This window comes from Brachycentrus maculatus, unplaced genomic scaffold, assembly GCF_059751285.1.
Source record: "Brachycentrus maculatus isolate JH-2025_06_01 unplaced genomic scaffold, ASM5975128v1 h1tg000839l, whole genome shotgun sequence".
NCBI classification, from domain to species: Eukaryota; Metazoa; Arthropoda; class Insecta; order Trichoptera; family Brachycentridae; genus Brachycentrus; species Brachycentrus maculatus.
In genome coordinates, this window is record NW_028281566.1 from 40,217 (window position 1) to 58,992 (window position 18,776).

Here is an 18,776-nt window from a genome sequence, read left to right on the forward strand (position 1 = left end):
TGTTGTATAATGCATATGCCGTACCTTGCACATTTTACCTCAACATTTAGAATGAAGAAAATAAATGATATTTTAAAAAATCTTAGAAGATTTTTGCAAAGGCAGATTGGTGTGGCATTCTATTCTCTCTGCCTACTCCTGCGGAAGCAGCGTGACGATTAGCAAGTTAGTTAGTATTTTTTTTTTAAATAAAAATCTTCATCAAACTTCATTCAAACAATGAAATAAATAAATGCATATTTAAATGAAAAACTCTGGTAATATTGTATGATTTTCTTTTTTATATATTTTTTTGGCAGTATAAAATACAGTTAAATATTACATATACACATTCTTACTTCTACGAGTATCACTAAACATAATAATCTCCCAGGCTGGCGTGCCGATAGCCGACTTGACTCTGTCTCAGCCCGGAGTTGGTCTCTTCCGGGCTGTAGGCGCCCGGGTAGCCGGGATGCTGGATGTAGAAGGACTGCGGGGTCCTGACGCTGATGCCTCCGGAATGTTCCGAGGCAGCAAACGAACTATCGGCTACGGGAATGGACTTGTAAGGAGCTTGATATCTCCGCGGGGAGTACTTGGCATTGTTTTGATTTCTGAGCTGGTAATTGGCTTGCGATCCGACATCTTGATAGTTATTATTGTTGTTTCTGAACCTAGCGAATGTGTAATCTCTGTCGGGCGTTTCTGCAAACGGACTCGGGTAGCTACGAACAGGAGTCAGGTTCGGCAGCGTCGGATTCAACGCGTCGTTCAAGGTGACATCGTAATCATTCTCGATCGAATCCGCCAAATTTTGTTTAATGGAGATGTTTTCCGGTATTCGAGGCGTGTATGGTTTGTTTGTCGGTTTGTACGGGTCGGATATTTGCGGTGACGGTCTGAACGTGGCTTCTTTCTCTAGGAATTTGTCTGGTTTGTTAACCTGGTTGAATTCTTGATCTTTTGTTACGGTGTCGTATTGTATGCTGCCTCTGAAGTTGAACGCAGGGGTCTGCGTCGTGATTTCTTTGATCAGAGGCTTCTCTGTTGTCGGGGGGTCATTTTTGACCGCGATCGTTTCCGTGGTAGGCTCCGCTTTCTGCTTGCTTTGCGTGTAGCTAATTTGCTTATCAAAATTTCGCTCGCCGCTAGAATATTTGTCGACTTTTGGTTGCTCATTGACTTCGTACTGCTCTCCGCTCTGGCCGTACTCCGCTGAGTAATTTTCGGCTGGATCCCTGTCATTTGTGGCTTTGGCGTCGTAATCACTTTCATAACTGTAGTCCGGCTGTTGCGGCTTTTGCGTTGTGGATGTAGTGGTGCTAGTCGTCACGGTTGTGGTCTTATCTCCGTTTTTTCCTCCTAGTGGCTGCAGACCTCTCGGCAAGTATGGACTACCTCCGCGAGAAGGTAGAAAAGGTCTCTTCACCACCCTTACGTAGCCTTGTCCCTTTCCGCTTTTCGCCGTTGTCACTGCCTCTGTCGAAGTTATTTCTTTACCTTTAGTAGAAATCTCCCTTTCTACAAATTCCTCACTGCTGGGCACATCTTCTTTAGCTCTCGTATTGATACTGTGTTTATTTTCATCCTTCCTGCCATCAGTTTTAGGTCTGGAATCCTCATAGTCATAGTAATAATCATCTTCTAATTTGACCGGTCTCTTCCTCGAAGAATATCTTTCCTCGTCGCGGGGTCTCGCGGAAGTCGGCCTCCTCGGCCTGACATCTTCAACTTCTTCGTATTCATCTTCTAAATCTGTCGGTCTCTTATCCGCTTCTGGTCTCCTCTGCCTGTTGTTCCCCGACGCACCGGAGAGAGGTCGTTTTGGTGCGTCTTGGTCAAAATTTGACCTGTTCCTATCCGACTTAGGCTTGAACTTCTCTCTTTCCACCGGTTCTGGTCTAGACCTCGATGCGGTTTTGAACGAGGAAGAAGTGGTCTTGGGATCCTCTTCATAATCGTCGTAATAATAGTCATCCAACGACCCGGCGGTGGTGGTAGGAGCAACCGTGACATATTTAAACTTGTTTTTTTCGCTGATAGGCACCGGCCTCGCTATCTTGGGTGGCAGCCTCGGCTTGCTGAAGAGGGAAGGTCCACTGGGCTTCACGTAGGCGCCTCCGGCAGTCGGCTCAATGGGCTTTCTGGAATCATCGAAATTTCTGCTTTCTTCTTTGTCATCGTTCCTACTGGGTCTATCATTCCTTGGCCTATCCTCATTTCTTAGTCTATCATCGTTCCTTGGCCTATCATCATTCCTTGGTCTATCATCATTTCTTGACCTTTCATCATTTCTTGACCTATCGTCATTCCTTGGCCTATCATCATTTCTTGATCTGTCATCATTTCTCGACCTATCATCATTTCTTGACCTGTCATCGTTCCTTGGTCTATCATCATTTCTTGGCCTATCATCATTTCTTGGTCTATCATCATTCCTTCTGTCTTCATTCTTACTCCTCTCATCCATCCTGTGAGGCCTCTCTCTTCCAGTGTCTCTGAAGAGCTTGTCCCTGTTAGTGATGGGTTTATCATCCTTGGTCAGTTCCTTCGGATCATCGGCTGCTCTAGGTGGCGGTTTATCATCTCTCAACGGCCTCCTGGGAGCTTCAGAATCTCTTCTGTCCTCTTCGTAAGGCCTCTTGTCGTCCCTGGACGGTTTCCTCTTGTCCTGGGGCCTGGGGAGCTCCTCCTCGCTGTCGGCCGGTTTTCTAGAGTCTGTCCTGTCCCTGTCTTCGCTCGGTCTGCGGTTGCCCTTGCGCGGGCGCTCGTAGCTCCGCCTGTCCTCGTAGTCTTCTTCCTCTACTCTGGTTCGACCCTCCGGTCTGCGTTCGTACCTGGAATCGAGAACCGACATTGTAAAGACGGCAACTAACAAGCCTAATTTAAAAATATATTTTATAATGTTTTGATTGACATATAGAGCAGACGCAGAGAACGCATGTCGTAAATCAGGCAAAAGAAATTTCTCCCGTCTGACAAAGATCCATTGACAGACCCGCACTCCTCTATGGCTCCGAATGCTGGACGATGTATAACACCTACTCTAGGCAACTAGAAACTGCTGAAATGCGAATGCTTAGGTGGTTAGCTGGAGTGTCCCTTGGAGACAAGATAAAAAGTTCACGCATTCGTGGAAGCCTGGCTGTAACAGGCATCAATAGTAAGGTAGAGGAAAGGCAATTGAGATGGTATGGGCACATAGGACGCAGAGAACCGGAGCATATTGTAAACCAGGCGATCGCCATGGATCTTCCTCGAAAGACATCTAGAGGAAGACCAAAGAATTCATGGATGCTGCAGAAAGATAACATGATTCGAAGGCATGGCCTAGGTGACGTTGTCCAGGACAGAAGGACCTACAGCCTGAGGACGAGGAGAGCTGACCCCAACAGTCTACAAAGACGATAAGTTGCAATGTAGCCAGGAAGAAGAAGAAGGTTTTGACTGACACTATGTAGTATCAAATGAGAATTTATATAGTATATCTTCGTTAATGGTTAGCGTGTTTAGCTACCGTGCTGGAGGCCCTGGGTTCGATTCCCAGGCATAATAAATTTGAACGATCTTTCATATGTATTTAAATTTACCCTGGAGTACCTAGAGTCCCTGAAGTACGGGAGTGATCACCTTGCCTTCATGTAAGTAAAGATCAAGATAACACGACGTAGTGCCCTATGCACCATTGGGTGAGAAGAATTTCAAAACATAAGGATAGGTCTTACTTATTCGATAGCTCTTTCAAATTTCTCGATACAACAAGTTTTAAAACAGTTCTTTTTATCTCAATGGCAGCGCCACCTGTTGAACATAATAGTGACACACGCAACACTAAAGATTGCTCACGGCGGCAGCGCGCTCTTATTTTTTGATATACCATACCAGATGGATAAAGACTGACCTGTCATCTTCATAGTCGTCATCGTAGGCCGGCCTCCGCTGTGCTGGACGTGGCCTCTTCCTCCTCCTGCGACCCTCACTGTACGCTCTGCAAATGATTTTTTTTTAAATTTATTTATTTTTCTCCATACACATAACAACTAACGTCAGCTAACCATCGCGCTGCTTTCCCATAGGGGTACGCAGAGAGAATACAACACCAAACCACTCTGTCTTTGCAATCTTCGCCTCTCCCACATTCACGCATCTCCTCATACATACCCGCCGATTATCCTGACTCACAACCTGATCATGCTGAAGGATTTGAAATACTTGATCATGCCGAGTTTTCCTCGGTCTTCCTCTGCTCCTATTACCAACCGCATTTACCTCGTAAATTTGTTTTACCGTTCTTTCTTCACTCATTCGATTCACATACCCAAACCATCTCCATACACCTTTTTAAATTAATTTATCGAATAAGCTTATCTCAGCCTCACATTGTTTCCTTATATCAGCATTGGAACATCTACCATACATGGTTTTGCCGCACTGAGAGATGGCATTCCGACTGCATCCAGTCTACTTTTATCCTTTTACCAACTCCATGCTTCACTTCCATACATTAGACCAAGGGTGGCCAATCCGCAGGCCGCGGAGCAAATCACGCATTTTTTCCTCTAGTGTACACAAAACCACCAAAAGAACATTCTATCGTGCGTAGTGCGTGTCATATCCCACATATGGGAGTATTTCACTATCCTGGCAATTTCAAGACCCATAATGGCGTCAAGTAGTAAAGACGTCGGACTAAAGAAGAGAAGAGTAACAGAAGAACTGAGAAGTTTTTAAGACAGATGGACCACGCCTGATATGCAATGATTCTGTTTCTATCTTGAAAAAGTATGACATTAAACGGCATTACGAAGGATATATACACATTTCGCCAGCATTCAATCTACGTTCATCCGTCTTTTCCCAACTCCACGCTTCACTTTTATCTATTTTGCCTCCGCCCGGACATCGATCCTGGGACCTCCTTCTTCCCAAACTATTAGGTCCATTGTGACCTCCCTCTGTATTACAGCTCACTGCCAAGACCTACATGAGTCATGTAACTCACGACCTGTCTTGGCGGTAGGAGCTTCACCTACTCGGAGTCCAGTAGAGGTCCTCCGAGGATGTGACTTCGTTTGCGAGCGAGTGCGTCACAATTGTAGAGAATGTGGATTGGCGTTTCGTCATCCTCCATACAAAATCTGCATACTGGGGCGTCGTGAAGTGAGATTTTTGTCATGTGTTTCCTCAGTCTGTAGTGTCCTGTCAAGGTCCTGGTTGACCATGCGACCTTATACAGACAGCTGGTTACCTGTCTTCCTCGTAATAATCTTCATCCCGGGATTCCGGCAGGAAGTCCTCGTCGTAGTAGTCGTACTGCGGCCTGCGCCTGCGGGCGGGCCTCCTGCGGCTTCCCGGGCGGGGGCGCGGGGGCGGGGCGGGGGTGGTGGTGGTGGAGGGCGGCGCTGCCGTGGACGTCGTGGTGGCCTTGTACAGCGCGTCGTTCCTGCACACACAGAATTGAAATGAAGGTGCTCGTAAATTTTACACATCACGTTTTTTTTAATTTATTTTAAATTCTTTGCATTTCACAACATAATATAAATGCAAGTATAAAAAAATGTGTAAATACAAAAAAAAGATCCCATAAAGGCATGCCTTTATGGGATCAGGTCATGACCTGTGTGTGGGTATACATTAGGTCATAATTTGTGGGGAATCGAGACTTCTCAATTTGGGGAATTTGACTTAGATTTTTGGCATTGGCAACGCAGATTCTGAGATACCCATCCTTATTTATGGTGAAACATCCAGTGTCTAATCCATAATTGTTATCTATTCTGATTGCTGAGCATACAGCTGCTCTGGGCCCTTGTAAGGTGCCATATCACACAGACGTAATGTCTCCAACGTTTCTTAAAAGTGATTAGAGAAGGTGCATTTGTTTACGCGGAGAGGTAATTCATTCCATAGTCTGGCCGCTTGGACAGAGAAGGAATTGCTGAAGAATGATGTGTTATGGCGAGGAATGGAAAGTGTCCTTTCTCGGAAAGAACAAAGTGCTGGACCATGATCTATAAAACAAGGTATATAAAATTATTCATCCTGTTGACTGATGATTAGCGGCTTGTCTTTGCACTGTTCCGTGTCTGTCTGCTGTGCTGGTCGGGGTTGTGGGCGTCTGTGTACCGGCCAATGTCGATCGGAATCGGACCTAGCTGACTAATTAAACTAAACACTAATCCCTTTCACTGCCTACACCGGGGAACTTCTAGAAAATTTGGTGATGGACTTACAATCTTGTATTTATTTAGATTGGCAGTGACAGGTATATTGAAAGCTTTTAACCTTTTAACCTTTTAACCGCGTTAACTTTGTTCCTAAGAGACGCCCGTGGGCGGCGGTATTTTGCCGTTTTTTAAATGATTACTTTTATCATGTATTTAGTTAACAAACGATTTATTTTCCTAAACAAAAACGTTCAATGGGATTCATTGTGCCTTTTTGGTACTCTATAATACACATGTGTCACATTATTCTTGAAATATATCGTAATATAAACAAATAAGATCGTAACATAAATAAATCAAAGCAAGCATCTTGTGTCACTCTTACCCACTGGCGATGCGTAGCGTCGATAGTGAAACAGATATAGGGCATGATTATGGCGCGGACTAATTACCGACCGCAAGAAAAATCAGGGATCTGTTCTTTTATCTATCCTTGTGATGTTACAAATTATTAGTCAGATATTTCAACAGATGTCATAAGGCCAAGGATTGACGTATTATTCTATCCAAAGTTCCACACCATGAAAAAATCCCTCCAAGTTGAACTGAGGTTCGAAACTTGGAGCAAAGTAAAAACACATACGGTTATGTCAGCCGCGTATGGGGCATGTTTTATGAAAACACATGTGGTTATTCGAGCCGCGTGGATGCGGTTAAATGTAAATTCACAGTAAAATCGGGATACAATTTTATATTGTTTCACATTTTAAATAAATATCGCAACTTAGTTTTTAAAAAATCGGTTAGCGAGAGCAGATCTGTCAGGAAGCCTAGATGCTTCTGTATCAGATCTGGACATGCGGTGGGACAGCTTTCAATATGATGTAATCATGCGGGTAATGCGGCTATGGAGAGAGAGAAAATTATGTTTTGAATATTGAAAGCATTAACTTTGTGGATCATATTGATATATTATTTCGAGAAATAAAAATACTTTGTGTCCTGATCCACTCACATTTTTATTATAACTATATTACAATAGTAAAAATGTGAGTGGATCAGAACACAAAGTATTTTTATTTCTCGAAATAATATATCAATATGATTCACAAAGTTAATGCTTTCAATATTCAAAACATAATATTGGCGAGTACGGCCAGCAAAGCAAAAATGTAAAAGAAACAGACAGTGAAATACAGATTGGTGTGTCTAAATATATATTTTTTAAATAAATATCTAAAACATTAAGTGATACCGAAGTTCATTAATATTAAATTTAATAAAAAAAAATTAAAAAGCGGTTAAACAAAAATTAAATATAATTAATAACCAAATAAACGTAAGTCAAAGTCCCATTTTTAAAATTTTTCCCATAAAATCAAACCCAACCTAAACAGAGTTATCCCCTTCCTTACTCTTACCCCTCCTTAAAACACCATTACCCCCACCTCTACCCTTTTGAAACTCGACAACTTGTACACTGTTTCTTTTTATATATATATTTAATAATAAATGAAACCCTGAAGAGGGCAACAGGTTGTTGCCGAAACTAGTTGGTTGATAAAAATGTGAGTGGATCAAAACACAAAGTATTTTTATTTCTCGAAATAATATAGAGAGAAAATTGTCTGGCAATACCTTCCCCAGTGCTTCTGGGAGTTGACACAATCGATTTCCGACACAAAGTGGCAGATGAAAGTGCTCTGATCGAACGCTGTGTAGTTGGCGCAGAGGAAGTCATAGCGGGTCCCGTACAGGCACTGGTGATAAACCTGCAACAGACCAAAATACATTCAAACAATTTACTTTTTTATTTTGTTTACAAAAATGTTAAAAATATTAGTATATAACCACCGCCTCCGTAGTGTAACGGTCAGCACGCTCGGCTACCGTTCCGGAGGTCCCGGGTTCGATTCCCAAGGGGGGTAAAATGAATATAAGTGATTTTTTCACTGTGATATTTATTCAATATTACCCAAGACTGGTACCTGAAGCGGAGGGCTGATCACCTTTCATTCATGTGTAAAACGATCAAGATAAAACTCCGTTTATATGACGCAGTGCCCTATGCACCACTGGGGTGCGGATAAGGGTTTTATTATATTATTATATGACCACTTCTCCTGAAAAATCAAGTTTTTTGATATATGACGTTGTTGAAAGGAGTGAGCGATATATGAACCAATTATGAAACATTGTTCTTGAATCACTAGAACATCACTAGAGACATCTATTGGTGGGATGAAAAGAAGCTTTGAATTGAAATGATTCGAATTACCTGGCACTTGTACTCGATGCTGGCGTAGAAGCCGTCGTGGAGGCCGTCGCACTTGAAGGTGATCTGGTCCAATGGCGGCACCGTCTCCAGGAAGGGGTAGGAGGAGAGGTTGTACCCGTTTAGTTCCCGCGGGAGATTGGGATCGTAGATGTAGTCCTTCTGCGGAATCCCGGTGTAGTTGGTGGGCAGGGTCACATTTGCAGCGTCCACATCTGTCACCTGGAAAAGATTACTCTATTTTTAAAAAATATGGAAAAATTAAAACACAATGAAGCCAAGCTAGCGGTTCACAACGGCGTGCTGGTACCGACACTAATGTATGGAAGGCGAAACATGGAACTGGCAGAGGAAGAATGAAAGCAGAGTGAAGGCTGTTGAAATGCGCTCCCTCAGACGAATGTGTGGAAAATCAGTGTACGACTCAATCAAATAAAATCAAAATCAGTGTTATCAGAGAGGAATGTAAGGCTGAACGAGGAATAATTGAAAAGATTATGAAGAGTTCTTTACGGTGGTATGGACATGTGGAGCGAATGGATAACGAGAGAATGACAAAAAAAATATATGTGGCGAATGCGAGAGGGAAAACAGAACGAGGACGACCGAAAAAGACTTGGCACGATCAGATCAATCAGAGCCTAAAATCTGGCGGTGTCAAAAGTCTGCGTAGTCGGAGGGCATGTATGACTAGATGTATGGATGTGAAGGAGGCGAGGGGTGTATGTCAGGACAGAACAGTGCGGCGTTCCATCCTCTCTGCCTACCCCTGTGGGGAAACGGCGTGATGGTAGTAGTAGTTAAAACATATAGTTACTTCCGGTACGGGGAATATTGTGGATGAGTAACATCGTTGAACAACAAACTAGACAAAAATGTCAAAATCTTCTAGTACACAACCATGATACACGATTTACCCACAACGAAGGTTTGATAGTCCCAAGAATTAACAATAAATATGGGACTGTTGGGTAATATATCCAAAATAAAACAAGGTTAGTTGGATTGAATTCTACATTTATTTATGTATATGTTAATACGTGACGCGTTTCGTCTTCTTAGGACATTATCAAACACTGACTGATCAAATATTTACAAAATGTCCTTGTATACTAACAATAATTGTTAGAATAATTACTTTGTCCGCCTCCGTAGTGTAGTGGTCAGCAAGCTCGGCTACCGTTCTGGAGGTCCCGGGTTCGATTCCCAAGGGGGGTAAAATAAATATTAGTGATTTTTTTCACTGTCATATTTATTCAATATTACCCTGGACTGGTATGCGGTGGGTCTGGGAATGCGGTGGGACAGCTCTCAATGTACCTCGCTTATTACTATAGAGAAGGTCTGTCAGGAAGCCTAGATGCTTCTGTATCAGGTCTGGGAATGCGGTGGGACAGCTCTCAATGTACCTCGCTTATTATTATAGAGAAGGTCTGTCAGGAAGCCTAGATGCTTCTGTATCAGGTCTGGGAATGCGGTGGGACAGCTCTCAATGTACCTCGCTTATTATTATAGAGAAGGTCTGTCAGGAAGCCTAGATGCTTCTGTATCAGGTCTGGGAATGCGGTGGGACACCTTTCAATAATAATACCAGAATATAGAGACTGTGGTGACTCGAGTAGGTCCCGTATATAAGAAAAAAATCGTATAAAATGATATTGCGGTGTACAAACCTCATCGACTTCTGTGGGGTCTGCGGTTGTGGTGGTGGTTGTGGTCGTGGTAGTGGTCGTCCGGAAGAGGGAAGTGGCTTTTGCTCCAAATGCATGGGGCAACACCAGGCAGCACAGGAACATCATTCCTAGAAAGCGCGACAGGCGATTACAGGCGCGTCATTGGCATATCGCTCACTCCTTTCAACAACGTCATAAATCAAAAATCATCAATTTTTGTTGTGCGTGTTTTCGGAATGCCCAGAAATGTACTATATCCCAGCAAAAGAGGCATATTTTTAACTTAATATTACCCGCCACAGAACAGAAAGTGTTGTTTTTGCATTTTGAAGAAAAGGTTTTGCTTAATTATTTTTTTTAAATATACTAAATTTTACAAATGGAGAAAAAACCTTCAGGTTTTACTTAAAAACATCTGTTGTACGGAAAAAAGTTCAGTAAGTGGCTTGATATTTATTATTTAACTATGAGAATTTCGATGTTTTAGAATTAGTACATAAACCCTGATGATGACAAGGTTCTTGTCGAAACCGATTGGAAAAAGACCCTTAACTATAACCTAACTACGAGTATTTCAATGTTTTGGAATTAGTACATAAACCCTGATGATGACAAGGTTCTTGTCGAAACCGATTGGAAAAAGACCCTTAACTATAACCTAACTACGAGTATTTCAATGTTTTGGAATTAGTACATAAACCCTGATGATGACAAGGTTCTTGTCGAAACCGATTGGAAAAAGACCCTTAACTATAACCTAACTACGAGTATTTCAATGTTTTGGAATTAGTACATAAACCCTGATGATGACAAGGTTCTTGTCGAAACCAGTTGGAAAAACTGTACCAATAAAAAGCGGTTAAAACAAAGTTGTTTTATTTTATACAGTTTATAAAATGTGCCACAAAATATCTGCCAAAAATATTTAAAAAAATTATATAGAGTTCCTATATTTATCGTTCGTCGAGTTGTAGTTAGGGGTTTCTATTCTCTCTGCCTACCCCTGCAGAAGTTACCCCGGCGTGATGGTAAGTTTTTTTACAACATTTTGAGTGTGTCCAACAACTGGTTCACAAATCTGGATTATCTCCAATTACAGGAGTCATTTTTCATATTATTTTTTGACATCTCATCAAAGACGAAGAAGAATATAGAAGTCTGGGCATAGATGTCTCTAGTGAAGTTCTAGCGATTCAAGAACAATGTTTCAAAATTGGTTCGTATAAAAAGAACTTCCAAAAGTTTGAGTAGCGTGGTCGTCAATAATGGGTAGAATTGGTGAATTGTCGGCAGCTCTCGTCAGAACTTCGAGACGCGGTCTGACTTGGGAGGATGCAAGGGAGCTGGCAGCCGACAGAAAAGCCTGGAGACAGTTTGTGGACTCCATATGCTCCACCTAGGGAGCGGATATGGTTTAATAATAATTGGTGAATGTTACACGTGCGTAAACTGATCACTGAAACCAGCCTATGACGGTCGTCAGCCCCGTAAATGCCCAGACTTCCATATTCTTCTTCATCTTTGATGAGATGTCAAAAACAAAATAAAAGTAAGTTAATTTGTTAGTTGTTGTCCGCCTCCGTAGTGTAATGGTCAGCACGCTCGGCTACCGTTCTGGAGGTCCCGGTTTCGATTCCCAGGGTGGGTCGAATAAATATAAGTGATTTTTTCACTGTAATATTTATTCAATATTACCCTGGACTGGTACCTGAAGCGGAGGGCTGATCACCTTTCCTTCATGTGTTAACGATCAAGATAACTCTGCGTTTATATGACGCAGTGCCCTATGCACCATTGGGGTGCGGATAAGGGTTGTATTATTATTATTAATTTGTTAGACATGATTACATATTTCCCATATTTTGCTATTTAGAGTCCTCGCTAACATATGTTGCGTCATTTAGAATGACCAGTCATTTAAAAGTCCTGTAAAAAGAGGTTTACAAACGCCCACACATACAGCATTCCGATTGAATAAACACGGAATAGAATCCCGGAAAATCCTGTTACCTTCGCGAGGATAATGACCCAGGATTCAAGGAACAAGTACTACAACCTCGTAAAACAAATGTCGCAGAATGTCCCTATTTTAGAGTGAAATTGGAGGACTTTAAATGATTATAATTCTGTTTCTACAATAGTTATAAGACATAGGAACACAGATAATATTGTACTCTAATTTATTGCACAGTTTCACGAGTAACCTGCTCCGCGCGTATTCACTGTATTGTAGTATTTAACGTTAGAAAAAGGTCCCTATTTTAGAGTGAAATTGGAGGACTTTAAATGATTATAATTCTGTTTCTACAATAGTTATAAGAAAATAAAATAAATATCGTTGTATCAGGATTTACATATATAAATCGTGGATTACCGTCAAGAGAAACTAAGTAATGTAATGTAACAAAATGAACCAATGGAAACAGCTTTTGAATAAATTTGTAATCAAGGACTTTTGTAAGGTTATCAGCTTTAAAGTACATAATGTACTTGCACCTATATTACATATTTAAAGTATACTATAGGTACATATGTGTAGGTCCTCACCAAAACGTTGCATTCCATTATAAATGATTTTAAGTAATCAGGAATTCTAACTAACTAACTAACTAACCATCACGCCGATTTCTCGCAGGGGTAGGCAGAGAGAATCGAACGCCACACCACTCTGTCTTTGCAAACATTCTTTGCCTCTTCTACATTCATGCATCTCCTCATACATGCCCGACGATTATTACGACTCCTGACCCGGCCGCTTTCAAGTATTTGACATACCTGATTGTGCCAAGTTTTCCTCGGTCGTCCTCTGCTTATTTTTCCAACTACATTCGCCTCATAAATTTGTTTAACCGTTCTTTCTTCACTCATACGCTCCACATGTCCAAACCATCTCAACACACCTTTCTTAATTTTATCGGTAATGCTTATCTCAGCCTTACATTCTTTCCTTATTTCATCATTCGAACATCTATCAAACATCGTTTTGCCACACATTCGTCTGAGCGATCGCATTTCGACTGCATTCAGTCTGCTTTCATCCTTCTTTTGCCAACTCCATACACTTCGCTTCCATACATAAGGGTTTGAACCAGAACTCCATTGTGTACTGCCAGTTTAGCTTCCGCTGATAGATTTTTATTTGCTAAAACTGATTTTAGTGCACCATTCACTCTGTTCCCAGCATTCACTCTCCTTTTTATGTCTTTATCAATCTTTCCATCCCTAGAAAACATACTACCCAAATATATGAAATCATCTACCTGTTCCAAAATCTCCCCATTTACCAATATCTCACACTCAGATCTACATTCATCTCTTTCAAAAACCATGATTTTGGATTTGCTAACATTCATCGATAAATCACTTTCCTTGCACACATTAAACACTTTTGTCACCAACGTTTGCAGGTCTTCTTTGCTATCGGCAAGAAGAACAGCGTCGTCAGCATATAAAAGGCAACAAACGGTCAAATTATTCATTCTTGCTCCAATATTTAAACCTTTCAGCTCTTTCATGCAGTTATCCATGTATAGATTAAACAGCCAAGGCGACATTACACATCCCTGTTTTACACCTTTAGAGATGTCAAACCAGGATGAAAAAGAGCCATTTACCCTAATGCATGCAGTGCTATCCTCGTACAAGGATGCAATGCCTTGGATGAGTTTACTGCTTACTCCATACTCAGATAACACCTTCCATAACTTCATTCTACTAACTATACTGGCTTGTAAAATTGTTACGTTTTGGTGCGATTCAATGATGTCATATTGGTTTAACACAGGATTGGTCACGTTTTGTCGCGACTTTAATTAGGATTTCGATAGAATACAGTCAACAGAACAGATTTGCATTTAAAGGACTTTTTGTGTGCAATATTGGAAATGTAACTTTTGGTGAGGACCTCCACATATCGCTCACTCCTTTCAACAACGTCATATATCAAAAAACTTGATTTTTCAGATCGTTTTTAAATTTTAAAAATATAATATAATGTATTAAAAATAAATATCAAGCCACTTATTGAACTTTTCACTGTGCAACAGATCTTTTCAGGTAAAACCTGAATGTTTTTTCTCCATTTGAAAAATATTTAGTATGTTTAAAAAAAATAATTAAACAATACCTATTCTTCAAAATGCAAAAACAACACTTTCTGCCCTGTAGCGGATAAATATTAAGTTAAAAATATGCCGCTTTTGCTGGGATATAGTTCATTTTCTGGGCACTCCGAAAACATGCACAACTGAAAATTGACGATTTTTGATAAATGACGTTGTTGAAAGGAGTGAGCGATGTGTCTCGTAAGTATCTAAATATACTGGTTTTTTAAAGAGATATAGTATATATATATATAAGAATATAGATCTGGTGTAAAATACAAGAAAATGAAGAAATTTAGGAACAGGATCACGATTTCCTATAGTCTAAATAATCGGCGGGTATGTATGAGGAGATGCATAAATGTGGAAGAGGCTAAGAATGATTGCAAAGACAGAGTGGTATGGCGTATGGCGTTTTATTTTCTCTGCTTATCCCTGCGGAGAAGCGGCGGGATGCTTTTAGTAATTAGATAATTTCCTCTATTGGGAAGTATGTTTTCTAGGGATGGAGAGTGAATGTTGCACTGAACTCTGTAACAGCAAATAAAAACCTTACAGCGAAAGCTATACTTGCAATACACCACGGAGGCCCTAATGTATGGAATTGAAGCATGGAGTTGGCAAAAGAAGGATGTAAGTAGACTGAATTTAGTCGGATTGCGATCTCTCAGTGCGGCAAAACCATGTGTGTTAGATATTCCAATGGTGATATAAGGAAAGGGTGCAAGGCTGAGATAAGCATTATCCATCAAACTAAGAACGGTGTGTTGAGATGGTTTGGACATGTGGATCGAATGAGTGAAGAAAGACTGGTGTAACCAACAAATTAATGAGGGAAATGTAGTAGTTGGAAATGGTAACAAAGGAAGACCAAGGAAAATTTTACATGGTCAAGTATGCCAATACTTTAAAGTGGTCAGGTCAGGAGTCGGAATAATCGGCGGGTATATATGAACAATAGAGGTCTGCACACTTCACCTCAAGGTTTGAAATTTAAAAAAATAATATATTTTTAAAAAATCTCTGAAGAATATTAGAATATATTGTTTGCAAAGACAGATTGGTGTGGGGAGTTCTGTTATCTCTGCCTACCCCTGCGGGGAGCGGCGTGACGGTTAGTTAGGTATATTTAGTTACTCACCAACTGCAAGGTGACCACTCGTCCATCGGTCCTTTGCTCTTTTCATGCTGAAGGGGTGTCACCTCTGAAAAAATGTAAAAAAAACATATTAGGTTTTAACGTTTCGAGTGTGTCCAAATACTTGTTCACAAATCTGGAGTTATTTTTACACTTTTTTGACATATCGCTCACTCCTTTCAACAACGTCAAATATCAAAAATCGTCAATTTTCAGTTGTCCCTGTTTTCGGAATGCCCATAAAATGTACTATATCCCAGCAAAATCGGCACATTTTTAACTTAATATTTACCCGCCACAGGGCATAAAGTGTTGTTTTTGCATTTTGAAGAAAAGGTATTGTTTAATTATTTTTTTAAATACACTTTTTTAAATATTTTTCAAATGGAGAAAAAACCTTCAGGTTTTACCTAAAAAGATCTGTTGCACAGTAAAATGTTCAATAAGTGGCTTGATATTTATTTTTAATACATTTTATTATAATTTTAAACTTTAAAAACGATCTCTTGAAAAATCAAGTTTTTTGATATATGACGTTGTTGAAAGGAGTGAGCGGTTTCAACATTGATGAAGAAGAATATGAAAGTCTGGGTATTTACAGGGCTTATGACCAGTCATAGGCTGATTAAGTGATCACTTTGAACACGCGCAACGTTCACCATTCTACCCTTGATTGACAACCATACTACTCAAATTTTTCGAACTCCTATATATATCGATAAATCACACGAGACAGTGCATATGGAAGTCTGGGTATTTACAGGGTGGACCATAGACATTAAAAAAATAGAGCCGCCAATAATTTAGCAATGTTACCAATATTAAAATAAGTCCATCGTTTCTATGACGTCATTCATTACCAACTTACGAAAACGGCATATTTACGAAGGCGAATTTTCCACAAGAAAATGACGAATGAAAATATTGATTATATCGGCTGTTATAAACACTTCACGAGTCTAATACAATCCTTTATAGGTTGAGTATGTTAAATTAGATATTCCTCCCGTCTGATATTGATCTATTGGTGAATGTTTACGCGTGTGTAAAGTGATCACTAAGCCCTGTAAATCGGCTGTCCAAACTTAAAACACAGTAAGGGACATTTTTTTGCATTTTTTGGACTAAGTAGAATCTACTTAGTCCAAAAATGCAAAAAAAACGTACTACAAAAAATGTCCCTTACTGTGTTTTGAGTTTGGACAGTCGAAATGCCCAGACTTCCTTATTCTTCTTCATCTTTGTTGAGATGCCAAGAATAATGTACATAAAAAAAACTATATATAAATTAATTGAGTAGATAATGAAATAATGGTTTGTTTACTTAAATAATGTCTAGAAGAGAAAAAAGTGAAAAAAATAACCCAACGCATAAAAGATAATGCTAGTCTTCATATTAGCATAATTTCCATTTCAGTAATACTTTGGGGGCCTATTCTTCAGCGATCATTCGTTAACACATTTTTCTACGTGTCCGGCAAAACCCGTGTCGTACTTAAAAAAAAAGTTATTTAATATGGTTACAAAAGTTTATTTTAATTTAATTTTATTTGATTTATTTAGAAATTTAACAGAACATGAACATAAATACATTTACAATAATGAATAACAAATAAGACAGGTTATTGTAACATTCCGATTACAAAATTTAACAAATCGCTCACTCCTTTCAAGAACGTCATAAATCAAAAATCGTCAAATTTCAGTTGTGCATGTTTTCGGAATGCCCAGAAAAAGTACTATATTCCAGCAAAAGAGGCATATTTTTAACTTAATATTTATCCGCTACAGGGCAGAAATTGTTGTTTTTGCATTTTGAAGAAAAGGTATTTTTCAATTATGTATTTAAATATACTAAAAATTTCTCAAATGGAGAAAAAACCTTCAGGTTTTACCTAAAAAGATCTATTGCACAGTAATAAGGTCAATAAGTGGCTTGATATTTATTTTTTGATACATTGTATTATATTAATAAACTTTAAAAACGTTCTCCTGAAAAATTTAAGTTTTTTGATTTATGACGTTCTTGAAAGGAGTGAGCGAAATGTTAAATGAGTCAAAAGTAAACAGCAAGAATAAAATATAGCAGAAGTTAAGAAGATTAATATAAATATAAATATAAAACCCTTATCCGCACCCAAATGGTGCATAGGGCACTGTGTCATATAAACGCAGTGTTATCCTGATCGTTTATACATGAAGGAAAGGTGATCAGCCCTCCGCTTCAGGTACCAGTGCATGGTAATTTTGAATAAATATTACAGTGAAAAAATCACTAATATTTATTTTACCCCCCTTGGGAATCGAACCCGGGACCTCCAGAACGGTAGCCGAGCGCGCTGACCATTACACTACGGAGGCGGACGAATTAAGAAAGAAGATTAATAGGCAGACTTAATTAAGAGCTAAAGTAAAAATAATAAAAATAAAATAATATAAACAGTTATAAGATGTATTAGTTGAGAAGAGCAATAAAGTAAAAATGAGTGCTATAAGGCAACAGCAAAAAAAAACAGTAAACACATGAAACAGAAAACATACGCAACAGATTCGTAGCTATATGTTGATATGTAATTAGCATCAATATATAAATATCTACAATATATTTACACGTGTGTAAAGTGATCACTTAAACCAGCCTATGACGGTCGTCAGCCCCGTAAATGCCCAGACTTCCATATTCTTCATCTTCTTTATCTTTGATGAGATGTCCAAAAAAAATATAAAAATGAAAAAAATATATTCGCCCCAGTTCGCCTCATCCAATTGCATTCGCCTTATAAATTTATCGTTCTTCTTAAACAGTCCATATAGTTGGAGAATAGTCTCCCGTGTAGATTTCCTAACTGCGTATTGACAGCTACTGTAGACTGTTACTTTCGGCCGAAAAGGGCCTATTATGCAAATCAAAGCATAATTTTTATTATAATTCTGCTCTCCTTACCCATATAGGTGTGAACGGAGAGTGTTGATACAAACATCATACTGCAATTGCAGAATAGGGCCTTCAATATATGAGCCGTTAGATATATCGCTCACTTCTTTCAACAACGTCATAAATCAAAAGTCGTCAACTTTCAGTTGTGCATGTTTTCGAAATGCCCAGAAAATGAACTATATCCCAGCAAAAGAGGCATATTTTTGACTTAATATTTACCCGCTACAGGAAAGTGTTGTTTTTGCATGTTGAAGAAAAGGTATTTTTTAATTATTTTTTGAAATATACTAAATATTTTTCAAATGGAAAAAAAACCTTCAGGTTTTACCTAAAAAGTTCTGCTCCGCAGTAAGAAGTTCGATAAGTGGCTTGATATTTATTTAATACATTGTATTATAATTTTAAACCTTAAAAATGTTCTCCTGAAAAATTAAGTTTTTTTTTATTTATGACGTTCTTGAAAGGAGTGAGCGATATGAGCTGTTAGATATATCGCTCAC

The 18,776-nt window shown here is 39.4% G+C and overlaps 1 protein-coding gene across 2 annotated transcripts in view; it reads right to left on the reverse strand.

The window, feature by feature from the left end:
• Positions 1-264: 264 nt before the first annotated feature.
• LOC148300080 (uncharacterized) overlaps positions 265-18,776 on the reverse strand; it is a 76,512-nt gene continuing 58,000 nt past the window's right edge. For both annotated transcript variants that reach the window (XM_088275298.1, XM_088275299.1), the window contains exons 3-9: positions 15,342-15,405; positions 10,098-10,225; positions 8,428-8,646; positions 7,788-7,921; positions 5,231-5,425; positions 3,884-3,970; positions 265-2,819 (exon numbers count right to left, since the gene is read on the reverse strand). In XM_088275298.1, coding sequence (XP_088131424.1) covers positions 353-2,819; positions 3,884-3,970; positions 5,231-5,425; positions 7,788-7,921; positions 8,428-8,646; positions 10,098-10,225; positions 15,342-15,387 — 3,276 coding nt within the window. In that variant the 5' untranslated portion in view covers positions 15,388-15,405 and the 3' untranslated portion in view covers positions 265-352. The remainder of the gene's footprint in view (positions 2,820-3,883; positions 3,971-5,230; positions 5,426-7,787; positions 7,922-8,427; positions 8,647-10,097; positions 10,226-15,341; positions 15,406-18,776) is intronic.